Source organism: Carassius auratus, chromosome 19, assembly GCF_003368295.1.
Source record: "Carassius auratus strain Wakin chromosome 19, ASM336829v1, whole genome shotgun sequence".
NCBI lineage: Eukaryota > Metazoa > Chordata > Actinopteri > Cypriniformes > Cyprinidae > Carassius > Carassius auratus.
Window position 1 is genome coordinate 29,297,739 of NC_039261.1, and position 14,224 is coordinate 29,311,962.

The 14,224-nt window shown below is 40.2% G+C and overlaps 1 protein-coding gene across 1 annotated transcript; it reads left to right on the forward strand.

Moving 5' to 3' along the window:
* Positions 1-1,170: 1,170 nt before the first annotated feature.
* On the forward strand, positions 1,171-13,833 carry LOC113120162 (uncharacterized). The gene is made up of 3 exons (XM_026290108.1): positions 1,171-2,199; positions 2,507-2,623; positions 7,292-13,833. Exon 3 carries the CDS (start codon positions 8,037-8,039, stop codon positions 12,564-12,566), a length of 4,530 nt encoding a protein of 1,509 aa, XP_026145893.1. The 5' UTR covers positions 1,171-2,199; positions 2,507-2,623; positions 7,292-8,036; the 3' UTR covers positions 12,567-13,833.
* The last annotated feature ends 391 nt before the right edge of the window (positions 13,834-14,224 follow it).

The following is a 14,224-nucleotide window of genomic DNA, read 5'->3' on the forward strand; positions in this document are numbered from 1 at the left end:
AATAGCCTACTTCTGTTAACATCTATGAAGGGTTAATGAACTTTGTAAGACTTAATCTTAAGACTGTCTTAAGAACTAGTTTGACCAACTAGCAGTTAACCAATTGTTAGTCAGTCTTACATTTTTAAATTCAAATTAGACAAATCTACCATTTTATGGAATTGAATTGAGTCAGCTTTTGAAATAAGTCCAAGTTAAGTTTTTAAATAAAAAGAAATAATACCTAACTGTTGAAAGGGGTTCTTTATGAATCCATAAAATTACAATTCTGTAATGTTATGGCAAGCTTTTACATCAGTGTTGTGGTAACGGACAGCATGATGGGACGGTTGCAACATTGTGTGGCGACTCTGACAGCCGTGACAAAACTTGGTATATTAGCTTGACACATCTTTGACACGTATGCTATCTATGCCTATTAGAAGCTAAGAAAACACAGATATAAATCATATGTTTTTACAATGCTTCACACAAACAGTATGACAAAAGATCTGATTATTAACTAAAATACCTTTTTTTACTATGAAAATTAATATTTGTAGAAGGAATGGTCAAATGTGCCTGATTTCATCCAGGATTAATCATTCCTGATTTAAAGAAATAAGCCATGTTGCAATCGTCCCCACTCTCCATATGTTTTGGGATTTTTAGCCTATATCCCAATATATTATGTGAGTATTATAAAACATTTTTTTTTACATTGGGTAAAACAGCCAACTCCGTTAGCAAAGTTTGACATCTATATGACTTGGGGTTAGAATGTGTGGATGGTTTATATTAACGATGAAAGACCGAGAAGAATGTAGTCGTTGATTTATTGTCTAAAGGTTCAAAGTGGGTTCTGCATATTTACATAGGCCTGCCATAAATCTCAGCTTTTCATTCACTTGCACTCACTCATCTTTTAAATTTTCTTTATATTTAGTGGTCTAAAATGTTGTTTAAACCTAGCTTTTTTTATTTAGGTTAAATTGCTATGGTGTAGGCTACATTATATTTCTATTTGACATCAAATCCTTTTTTCTGCAGTATAATGTTCTGTTTTGTATTTATTGGTCTAAAATGGGCCGTTTCAGGTTCTTAAATGGTTCCTGAGGGAGACGGACGAGGCATCACCGGCATTCGCCATTTTGAGGGGCAGGGTGGGCGAGGACCTTATGTTCGGGTAGGGTGGGGGGAGAGACGGCGGCATGTTGGTAAAATGGCTTCAGAGAGGTGCTGTGCCCTGCATCCTTTCCAAAATATATGTGCTGTCTAAAAATCCTGCGCACGTTCTCTCTCTCTCTGTCGTTCTCTCGCAACGTGAAATAACGTCTAATTAATTTGGCTCGCATATGCGCGGAACAGCTGCCCCGACTGCCTATTTTTTTTATCAGTCAACGCGCAGCTCGAGAGAGATGAAATGTGATATTTTTGAGTCTCGCGCGGGATGTTCGTGAATTGTGCGTTCTGAGAATGTGTTACTAACGTCACACAGTAGTGGAATATTTAGAACGTGCCGCGCGCCATTGGTTTTTGGCGCTTTTAAACGCTGGTTTACTAACCCCGTAGCTTTACGACTACTTAATTTACTTAATGCCGTCAAATACAAGGTTCGGGTGTTATCGTTATTGAAACTAAGTGACGCACCATGTCTCTATCATCCTACCTTAATAAACTCAAATACATTATCGAATGAAAACGCTTCTTTTGACCCCACTTCACCACATACTGATTTCAGTGCGCTAAGCAGGACAGTATCGGACGTTTTAACATGTAACACCACCCGGAACTTGTATCACTGCCCGGAAACGACCACTGTGAGGCGAACAGAAGTACCCAAAGGAAGACGGGGGCACTAAAAATTGACACGGGGCGGAAAATATTTGGCCGACCATAATCCGCAAAAAAAAAAAAAAAGAAAAAAGAAATCAGCGGAATACGGATTGGAAGTCCAGTTTCGGTCGAAATCTTTGGATGAGAGCGATCTCGCGCGAGGTTGAGCGTTAGCGAGCGCAGTCAGCGGAAATTGGGGTTTGTTTAACGGATCGAAAGCGATGGAGAGGCCTGCGAGAGTGTTTTTCCACGGGATGAGGAAAAATGACCTGCTAACCTGAAATCGGAAACCGCCTTTGTGCACATCTACGCTTTCGGCGCCCTTTTTAGCTTTATTATTTTCACGCGTTGCTCTTCAAGAGGACTTTCTCCGTTCACGAGCAGGTGGGATATTAAAGCTTTTAAATGCATTCTGTTGCAGTGTAAAATGGTACGACGTCTTTATTTCGCTAGCTAAGAGGCTAGCCGAGTGAAGTGGGCTCATAGGCTGAATCAATCTGACGGCTGTCTGCACTCACAGTCACTTTCTTGTTTATGTTTCTGTTTTTCTGTCATGTTGTTAGCCTCTACGCAACGAGTAGCATACGCACATTTAGCGAAGTTAGTGCATGATAACGCCAAGTTGTTTGTACATTTAACAGCTTTGATTTGCTGTAATTTTTTTATTTTGTAACTTTTTGCTGTGCCATAGAGGGATGTGATTGAAAAAGGGAATTCGTCTCTCCCCCTCTCCCTCATCCCCCTTCACAGTCCACACAACCATCCGAGAGAACAATCGGCGCTGTTCCTTCAACCTGCAGAGCCTTTGGTAAGTTTGTAGTTATACAATGGAAATTAATTGTAGTTGCGTGGAGAATTTGCACTTTGTCTTTTATGTTGACATTGTGTCATCATTTTATTTTCTCTGCTGAGTTCTTGATTTTCATGTTTTTTTTTTCTCTCAGTGAATTGCTGATTATTGATTACTTTTCCATGCATATTCTCCTTTTGGAGTTATTGGTATTATAATCATATTTGTTTTTAGTTGCATTCCAGTTACATTTGACAATTTTAAAGATTTGATTTTGTCATATTTTAGGATATAAATAATATATAAATAATACTATATATATATATATATATATATAATATGAATATATATATATATATATAATATGAATATATATATATATATATATATATATATATATATATATATATATATAATATGAATATGTATATATAAACACACACACACACTCACATGTGAATTTGGTCACCTTTGTTTACGTTGACTAAAACAACCATTGGTATTTTTAAGTAGTTTCAGCCAGGGTTCGAAATGACTTGGGACTCTTGGGGGGTCCCCAAAAATTTAATTAATTAGCAAACAAATGTATGATCAAAAAAGAGAGAGGTAATAGAAGCCCTCGCCCTGCTGCAGATATCTAGATACTTACATCCCCAGCCCACCCATATAGACACAGAGTAAAATGAAATTCTAAAAGGCTATCTATCCCTTCTTCTTGCTTTACTCCTTCCAATACTTCCCGAAAACAATTTCACCTGATGATTTGAGTAGCTCTTTTTGTAAAGTTCTAAGATAAATTGGAGTCATTTTGTAGGGCAGGCCTAGTGCCTCTGCATAGAAAATAATAAACAAAATACAAGCATATATAAATGCAATAAAACAAAAATACATGTGAAATAAAGCAGTGCTTTTGGTTTTTCAGGTAAATTAACTGTATTAAGTTACAGAAATCAAATAATCAAATGTGAAATAACACTGCATTCAATATATACATTAAATAAGATTCGAAAGTGTATTTTCTATTTCCCTTTTCGTCGTTTGATTAACTTTGGTGACACTTACAGCTGCAGGTATATTGGGTTGCTGTCCCTTTAAGATGAATGCATGTATCTAATACCGGTAATGACACAAATCCGTTTTCTTTCTCTGACTGCGTTTACGGGGAAACTCGTTGAGATGGGCACTTTGACTTATTTTTTTCGAACACATCATTTTTTTTTATTTTTATTTTTTTCTCCAAAAACCGATAAGAAAGACAAGGGAATTCGGTGTTCACAAACTTCTGTCTGCGACTGCGTGGCTCTGTGCGCCGACAGACAGACCAGTCTACACTTGGATGTTTAACAAATATATAGCGTACTGATACAGCAAAGACAACATCGGCAGTATTGACGGCAAAATAGGCTACAGCATATTTCGTTCTGTATTGACAGGAAGTTTTTTAAAGCAGAATTTGATGAGAATTTGATGCAGTTGCAGATACCATAGAGAGTAAAAGAAACACTATGCGGGAGGCGCTGCTGTTAGCTGGCAGATCATTTGGCTTCATACACATAAGTTACAGCTAGCAAGAAACGTTGACAAACGTACTCTTCTACATTACACTGGGTATCTCTAGTTAATGCAACTTTTGATATGGATACTCTAACTCCTAATAATTTACTATAAGCAATTATGGAGACATAAACACAATCGAAGCACTTACAGGATTTTCATTCAGGATTTCACTCTTTCTGATGTCTCTTTGTCGCGTTCATATAGTATGTGTCTGCGGGAGCACCACAACATTCTGTCACGCTGTAACGCAGAACGAGTGAGGAAAAAGAATCACGCGTAAAGAACTCTCTCAGCTAATAGCTGCACTGATTGCTGCCTCGCGCTAGAAAATCAATTAATTATCGTTATAAATACAAAACGTCACTAAAACCTATAATTTTCACAATAATTTTTAATGTTAAAATATATTTGTCGGGACCCCCCAAAATCCAAAAATTAATTCTTATGGGGGGTCCCTAACGACTTATTGAGGGTCCGGGACCCCCCCAGACCCCCCTCATTTCGAACCCTGGTTTCAGCTCAGATACTTTTGACTATAAGAAGGATTTGATTTGTGCATATATAAGCATTTGATATTGACAGGTTTAAGGACTCGTAATAACAAGTTTGTATTGGAACGTACTGATGAATATTTCAATTGTTCTTGCTGGTGTGGATTTTACATCAGTATATTTGTATCTACCTGTCTTTTGAAATCAATTCAAGGTGAACTAAGGTAAATTGGGTCACTGTTGACATTAATTTATTAGTTTATTTAATAAAAAACTTGCTGTGCAAGTTTGGCTGCTTTTGTACGTTGAGTAAAACAAGCAGTGGTCATTTAAAGTTTCAGCTAAGATGCTTTTGACAAATATAATATCTATCAAAATCAAGTCTGAATGTTTGGAATGTATGAATGTGGACAGTTTATTTATTGATTCTTATTTGCTTTGTTCTTAATTATGTATATTTTGAAAAAAATCTTACTATGTAGTTGCTTAGAATAAATTTAGCTTGTAATTTATAAGCTTGCCTATCTGACAACGGGTTGTACAGGTCATCTCAGGCCTAGGTGCACCTGATAACCATACTGATTTTAACTTGCTAACATGTTATTTGGTTTAGCCCTCAAATGTCACACATTATGGTTTGAGTAATCTGTCAGTATTACTATACTGAAGTCTTGTTGTGATACTAGCAAAAACATACACAGCAAAAAATATATATATATAATTGTTACAATGCATGATATATGCTAATATTACTTTTTTAAACTAAATAATTTAAGTTTCATTTTTATTTTTAGGTATGCATGAGCTTGTGACTAATTTGGTGACATTTGTTTACACTGAGGAAAACAACTAGTGGTCTTTTAAATAGATGCAGCTGATTTCCTTTTGAAAGCTAGAAGGACTAATTTAGATTCCTTGAATAGAAAGTTCAAAATAAAGTAATAACTTAGAAAAGTGTCAAATTTATGCTTTTTGTTTACACTGAGTATAAGAACCAGTGGTCTTTTCAAACAGTTACAGTAGCTCAGTTACCTTACATTCCTTACAGGTATGTGTGAATGGATGTGAACAGTTTATAATAATGAAGGTGCTTTTTATTTGCTTGTTTCTTCAGTTACAGTATGCATGTTATCCATGAATATCATTTGCATGTCATAGCAGTGCTATTTTGCAACACAGATGAAGTTATTAGCCTCATACTAATATTTAAAATTGTGAAAAAAAATGTCTCTTAGATGTCAACTATTTATGGTTTGTTTTCTGTCAATATTATTTTAAGGTTCATTAAAATGCAGAAGTTGATACCAATGCTAGTAGTGGTGCAATGAATAATAAAAATCCCGGTTCGGATCAGATTACCGATTTTGAGTCACGGATTGGATAATTTTTTGGACCAACAAAAAAAATAATTTTTTTAGTGAAAGTTAGTATTCTGGTGCAGAAATGTAATAATTCAGTGTAAAATAACACAATAGTGCTCACTGCACAAGTTAAATAGAGATTAATCTTTAATAAGCTGTGGTGTTATTTGATTAGCAGACGGAAGCAGGTATTTATTGGCTGTTGTCTCTTTTAGACTAAATGCACGGACCTAATACTGACACACATCCGGTTTCTTTCTCAGCTGTTTACATTCACTGAAGACAGCCGACTGTGTTTACTAGAATACTTGCCAAAACTGGTATTTTAATCATAACTTTTGTGTATGTGAAAGAGGAATCAATTTGGTGTTCATGCAGTGTCTCTCTCTGCTAAGCGCACAAAAAACAGCGCGCAAGTTAAAATTGTTTGAATGTATAAACTGGCAAGACAAAATGTGTAAATGATAAACTGTCACTCTGTGATGGTTAAACTTAACAGTCTGTATAATCCGTTGCACCCGTAAATGCCAGTGAAATTATGTTATTCCATACCTTTCCATACTTTGTTCAACATCGCTGGAAAATAATATTGAATTAATGAAAAATTACATTGAGCATGCTCCTGTAGGTAATTTGTGTTTCTGTGGCTCAGTGATAGAGCATTGTGTTAGCAGCGCAAAAGGTCGTGGGTTAAATTCCAAGGGAACACGCATACGGAAAAAAAAAAAAAAAAAAAAATATATATATATATATATATATATAGCCTGAATTCACTGTAAGTCACTTTGGATAAAAGCATCTGCTAAATGCATGAGTGTAAAGTAGGTAAATATTAATGTGGTAATTGAAACATTAAATTGAAACGATGGTTATGCAGTGTTAGTGTCTACTAAGTAAACCCTGTTGTAAGGTTTTTTGTTGTCGTTGTTTTGTTTTGTTTTTTTAATTTTGGTATTGTTGTACAAAAGTAACATTACTTCTGACATCCCTGTTTTAAGGTATTTAGATGTTTCATTTTTTGTTTTTTACATTAGAGTTCTACAATTCTTTCTAATATAATTTGTCTGTTATCTTTTTGTTTTATGTCTTTTGTCTTCATGATTTATTGTGTGGTAGAAAGTTATGTTAATGAATTCTTAGAGAGTTATGTTTTGCATTTGCTTTGTGAGTCATTGCTTCTCATGTCTTGTTTGTACCTTCTCTTGATATTCTTCTGAAATAATTGTCCTTTGATAAAAAATCTTCTTACTATTGTTGATCTCTTTTCTTTAAATCAGGACTGACAGGGTGCCAACGGCAGAGAGGAGGAAGAACTTGGTCATACCACTGTGCTGTTTGTGGTCTTCCAGCTGAGGTGTTCTAGACCGAGGTTGGATACACCCTGTGGACTATCTGACCTTTCACCTTTTCACTCCAACTTGGAACAATTGAAAAAAAAGTTGCTCACCAGAATTTTCTTGTTGAATGAAGACATTACTGAGGAAATCAAAAAGTGGGACCATATTATTCAGGAGTTGTCAAAGGAATACACCAATATCAAGAAAGAAAGACATTCCCTCGTTGCTTCAGTTTTAAGTGGCTTTCAACACTAAATGGTTTTCTTTTTAGTGAAATACATTTTTTGAAGCAAATTTTCATATGATATTAGTAGACATGTTTTTACCTGTTTTAACTGTAGATATAGTAATTTTGAAAGAGTAATGCAGACCTGTGTTCATTGCATGATACTGTAAACAACCTTTACCGTTTTTTATATTTATAGATGATTATTTAATCCAAGACTTCCAAAATTTTATCACATGTAGTGGCCCACTACTATAGTCAAAACTTTGTTTGGGATGGACACTCATAAAATCAGACACATTACTCCCACACAGGCATTTATTTGTAAAAACTGGAGCTGCTAGCAGATTACTTTAAAGCTTTGAAGATTTTTTAGGTTAGACAACATTGTCCACTTTTTTGCAGTAACAAGTGAACAGGGACAAAAAATCCTTGGAACACCCCTCAACAGTGAGGGAGATGTTCCAGTTTGGAAAGTACCCTATGGACATTCTAGAAATGCTTAGTGGACACCAGGCTCACCAGTTCAAAGGACTGGGGCTGGAAAGACAGCTGCAGCACCAACAACAGGTCCAACTTCAGCACCAGCAGCAGCTTCAACAGCAGCAGCAACAACAGAGTGAGGCATCTGGTGGTCTCCTGTCTGGGCTTGGTCTTGGTTCCCTTCAAGGATCTAGAAGTAATGCATTTGCGGATTCTTCATCCTTATTTGCCAAAATGAGTGCACCCCCTCCACCTCTTCCACAACAAACTCAATCCTCATCTTCACAAAGCACACGTAAATCAAGCAAGATGAGCGGCAGCAGCGGGAGTGGCAGTTCTGCCTCTGGCTATCCACAGTTCCTACGCACATTTCACCCTGCTGAGGCTGTGCTAGCGCAGGAGCAGCTTCACTCAGGAATGGGGCGTTTCGATTTTGCTGGAGGAAGTACTGGAGGAGGTTCTGGGGTAATTGGAGGAGTTGTAACATCAGCACCACCGCCACCACCCTTGCACCCTGGCCTCTCTGTTCCTCAGCAATCTCCTGGGCCCTCCTCGTCATCACCCTCTCCTTCGAGTTCAACCACCACTTCTAATAATCCCCCCAGCAGTAGCAGCTCAGTGGCTGGATTAGTCGGAGCTCAGTCTGATGCTAGAAGTTTACACCAGCAGTTCAGTTGCATGCTCGCTGCAAACCAATACCTATTTTCTGGAGTGCCAACAAATGCCAGTTTAGAACAGTTTCTAGTTCAGCAGGGTCCCCATAATCATCTTGGCCTTGCAGATTCAAATACAGGTCTTGCTCCTCCTCCAGCCCTCCATCCTTCCCACACCCATGGCCATTCAACTCCTCAGCCCCAGCAACAGCAGCAGCAGCTGCCACCTCATGGGTTGTCCCACCCTCACAGCCATGCGCATCCACACCACCCTTTACACCCTGCCTCCCAACCTTCACCTCTTGGTGGTTTTGATTTCCAAGGTATTCCTGTTCTTTCATCTAATCAGCTAGCTTCTCTAATGCAACAAGAAGCAGGCCTGCCTTTGCCACTCCCACTCCATCTCTCCGTACCAAAAGATGATGGGAAAGGAGATAGTGGATCTGGGGCTGGAGGAAGTGGAGGTAGTGGCAGCAGGAGAAAGAAAGCCATGGCTGGCTACCTGCCCCAGAGGAAGTCAGAGAATAACAGTAGCAGCAGTACAAGCAGTGCTAACTGCCATGCCAGCTCTGGGGCACATGATGGGTCCTCTGGTCTTGTGGGAGGAGGTGGAGGGGTTGGTATGAGGGGTCTTGGTGGTGACCCCTCCTCCATCCTCTCCTCGACAACACCGTCCTCCACTTCTTCAACTGTCTCCTCCTCTTCTTCCTCTGCCCCATCTTCAAATTCTGCTTCCGTGCTGGTATCAAATATCTCTCAAAACCCCAAGCCTGAAAATCAGCAATCAATGACTCCCAATATCACACAGTCAGAGCAAGACCATCTCTTTCATTGTGGAGAGTGTGGCAAGACATTTTCCCACCTCCCAAGCCTTCGCCGACACATACGCTGCCATGAGGAAGATGGTGGTGGTCCCAACAGCAGCACAAACACAAACCCAAGTCATCAGCATCAGTCAGATCTCCCCCACTCAACTCAAGATGGAATTTCACAAAATGCTCACCATCAGCATGAGAACACAGACCCCATGTCTTCCGCTTGCTCAAGTCCAGATAAGTCATACTGTTGCAATGAATGTGGAAAGGGGTTCAAGAAGAGAGGGCACCTCCTTCAGCATGGCGTTATCCACTCGGGAGCTCGTCCATATGCCTGCTCCGTCTGTGAGCGTTCATTCAACCGCAGAGAATCCCTCACTCGGCATGAGAAAATTCACGAAGATAAGCCCTACCGCTGCCCTGCTTGTGGCCGCTGCTTTAGAGAGAGCACTTCTTTGCTTAACCATGCTGCATCAGGTAACTGTGGCAAGCCAGGGAGGAGATCTAGAAGCAGCGATGGTAGCTCAATAAGTTCAGTAGAGGGCAAGGTTGAAAGTGACTTTCCAGGTGGACAAATGGATGACACAAAAGAATTGGTATTTTGCAAAAATGAGGATAGCACAGCAGCGATGTCTTGTGACAGTATGTATTCACATGGAAGAAGTGTTAATCAAAACCCTGTGGGCAAAACAGAAGAGAAGTATAATCCTGAATATTCAAGAGATCCTTACCAAACTTCCTACAGAATCGATGATTATCGTCGTCAACAGGCCAACCCATCATCCTACTCTGGAGACTCCTGTGGCAACAGTATGTCGAGTCCGGCCCTCAGAAAAGCTCCTTTAGCCCCCACACTTCATCCACACCCTCAAAATCAGCAGCATCATCACCAACCGCAGTCTCATCTGCCTCTCTCCTCTCTTTTGGATGACTCTGAGGATGAAGTCACCAGTAGTGCCATGTCTGCCATTGCTGCAGCTGCTGCCGCCTCTGTCTTGCCTGCTGAGATGAACAATACTGGGGGACGAGAGGAACGGAGAGACATTATCGGAGGACTGCTAGGAGGGCTTGGTTTCGGGTCTATGGGGGCCTCTTCATCTACATCCACAGGAAATGGTGGTAATGAAGAATGCCTGAGTGGTTCAATGATACCTTTATCTCACCCCACTCAACAGCAGCAACCTAACTCACAGAATGCCAACAATCCTAATGCCAAACCCAAGCGGCCACGGAAGCCCAGACAGAAAAGAGAGCCGAGACCTGGTGGGGCTCCAGGAGAAGGAGTGAAACGTCGGAGAAGCAATGGTGCTGCTGGAGATGGTTCTGAAAGGCCTTATTTATGCACTGTTTGTGGGCGGGGCTTTAGCAGACGTGAGACCTTACGTCGGCACGAACGTGTGCATACAGGGGAAAAGCCATTTCATTGTGACATCTGTGGTAAAGACTTCCGGGAGCCGTTTCACCTTACCAAACATCAGACTGTTCACTCGGGGGAGAAAAACTACAAATGCACCCTCTGTGGAAAAGATTTTGGATATGCACAGAGTCTGAAAAGGCATGAAAAGCTGCATCTACGGGGAGATTTCAAGCCAAGGCGGAGTAAAACCAAATCTGCTGCAAATCAAGGGGCACCTGCTAATCAAGATCAACCCGATCAAACAAATCAGACCAACCCTGGTGCTTATTACTCCTATTCTCAGGATAAAGTTCAAGGATCTAATGCTACCACAAGCAACCAACACCCTCCAAAGCTATATACATGTGAGATTTGCTGGAAATCTTTCCGCCATCACTTCCACCTGACTGCCCACCACCAAGCCATTCACGAACACGGAGGGGAGAAATTGTTTTCATGTGAAGTGTGCGGTAAGGAGTTTTCCTATTCCAACAGTCTGACCAGACATAGATTATCTCAACACGGTTTGACTCGTACTGGGCCAACGACACAACCAACAGCAAGTGAATCTATTGGAACTGCCCCATCTGTCTCAGAGAGTGAGGCTGCAACCAATGCACTCCTTCATATAACACCTGAAAGTGGAAGTCATGGAGTACAACAGCCCCATTCAACTATTGCGCTCACGCAGCATCCTCAGCCTGCTGGCTATTCTCCGCTCTTCTACACTCCAGAATCAGGACATCACAGTTCAAATGTGACTTCACACCCCCAACATCTGCACTACTCAAACCCCACTATGGGCCCCCTCCAGCTTCAGCAACCAATCAACGGGAAGCAGCTTATTTATTCAGGAGTTCCAAGTAACACTGTTCATTCCACTCCATCTCATATCCACATTTCCACACCCCAGCACTCTCAACATCACCAGCAACAGCACCCCTTTTCGCTGCAATCTCAACATCTACAGCAAAGCCCTCAGGCCCAGCCAGATGGCACCCAGAGGAAGAAGAAAAAAAAAAAGAAAAAATATAAACTGGCTAGGAGCATGCAGTTGATTGCTGGATTCAGTGCTTATGAAATTGCCAGGAGGCATATGTATTTAAAACGAAAGAAGTGCAGGCTTCAGCAACAGCTAAAGAGGAAGAAGTGGATAGCTCAGCTGAAATGGGCCAAGTTTACTGGAGGAGGGCTTGGTTTAAATGTAGGTGGAGGCACATGGCGTGTGGGACGGTTAAGGTTTAGAGGCCTGCAGTCTCTCATTGTTCCCTTAAAGTCATACTCTTGCCCTGTCTGTCCCCTTACCACTTTTTCAAGCCGCATAACTCTTTCAGTGCACCGTGTGACCAGGCATCCGCCAAGAAAACATGGCCGTCAGACTCGCCTGCGCTGCATAGTCTGTGGAAAACGTTCTCGAAGGCTACTGACGGCTCTCCGTCATCGGGCCCACCACCTGTCTCAAGAGGCGTTCTCTTGCTCTCGATGTCCCTCTCGATTCTGGAATGGCACTCTCCTGCAGCGCCACAAATTTGCTTGTCGAAATGTCAGTAGAGGAATCAAAATGTCAATAAAGGGGACTAATGTTCAGAAGGCAGAGGACCAGACTGAAAGATCAACAGTTGTGACGGGTTACAGGCACTAAGTAATTTGACATCTAAAACGGATGATTTGGAGGCAAGGATTACGTGAAAGTAGGCATAGAGAACTTTGGTGTTAATCGCCACACATTCAACTCCTCAACCGTGGTCAGACTATAACCAAGGGAGTGCCTCTGAAAAATAAAAGACTCAGTTGATGTGAAAACAAGCCTGTACCTACAGAACCATCCATTATCAACATGGATCTCTAACACGGTTTCTCCAAAGGGGAAGAATATTCTAGATTATGGAACTGTTTTTGGTAGCACATTTGTTGTAATGGTAGCATCTTTATCCTCTAAAAATGCATTCATTATGTATTTTCGTAACTTTATTTGTGCTGCAATGATGGATGCATACAAGTGAAAGTGAACTAATTTGAACAGTAACAATCTGTTCTCTAAACTAGTTTCCCCCCAGTTTTCAGAGATAACGGTATAGCCTTTGTTTACTATCAATTATACGTGGCTTTTTTGTTCATTGAGGTGTTGTGTTTCCCCACTTTTACTGTCTTCATGTTAAAATGCAAATGTTTGACCTGGAACTGAAAATTACTGGCTTTGGGAAGAAAATCAAGTACATAGTGTGTGTATTCCTTATGAACAACCTCAATTATGACACTCCATTGTTGAATTGAACAGTGTCTCAAAGAGGACTCGCTGCAGTGAAACTGTCAAAACTTGCAAAATATTCTGCAGAGCTGATGCGGAGGGGACAGAATGGTGTTGATAATGCCATGTTCCTGTGTTTAATGTCATCTGTTTTTTTTTTCTTTTCTAAGAAATATGTAAAGAAACCTTTGCAGGTGTTTCTATGGCAAGTGTTAATGTCTTTGGTTGTGGGATTGGCTAGCGGGAGCGAGGAATAGCCAGTCTGTACTGTACAATGCGTATTATATTTTATTATGTAACAATTGTGTTCTTTCTTTTTTTATTATTATTCAAAGTATAATTTTTTTTATTTTATAATTTTTACTATTTTAGGGGTGGGTGGGTTTGTGGCAGGGGCTGTCATTGTAATATGTGGGGAATATATGTATCGGTGTGATTTCTGTTCCCTGCCCCTTTGATCTGTTTAACCCAAACCACAGTTTAGCCCAGCTTTCCCAACACTATTGTATTCATTCTCAATACTTTACTTAGCTCTACTGTCCCAATGTTTTCCTCTCAGTAAACTAAAATACAAAATATAAATACTAAACAACTTGTTTCTTTTTCTGAGTCAACAGAAATGTTGAGTTTCTCAGAAAGCAAATAAAAAAGAGAAAATGTACAGACCGTTTCTTCTGAATGTTTATGAGAAGCAGAGTTTTGCCTCTTCGTGACGGTAAACAGATTGGGTTAATTGGTTATTTATGGCTTGAAATTTCAATGATTTATAAACATCAAGTGAGAGGATACGACCAGGTGTTACGCACCTGGTGCCATGGTGCCTAGTTCTGCTGGATGATGATGTTTACTGCTCACATTGGCACATGCCCTGTGCAGTGACTTACACTATTAGAGGTGGAGGGAAGAATGCCCTTAAGGGTACTTTAGTTTTGTTTTGTCAGAGGAACACAACCGTCTGTTCACTTGCTTTCTCTCTCGGGTTTCTCCAAGCAAAAGTTTAATGAGTTCAATACAGGAAATCGTCTCGCATGACCTTAATTGAAATTAATCTG

Excerpts from the sequence above, each read along its gene's own strand:
- LOC113120162 (XM_026290108.1), top strand. The coding sequence starts at position 8,037 with ATGTTCCAGTTTGGAAAGTACCCTATGGACATTCTAGAAATGCTTAGT.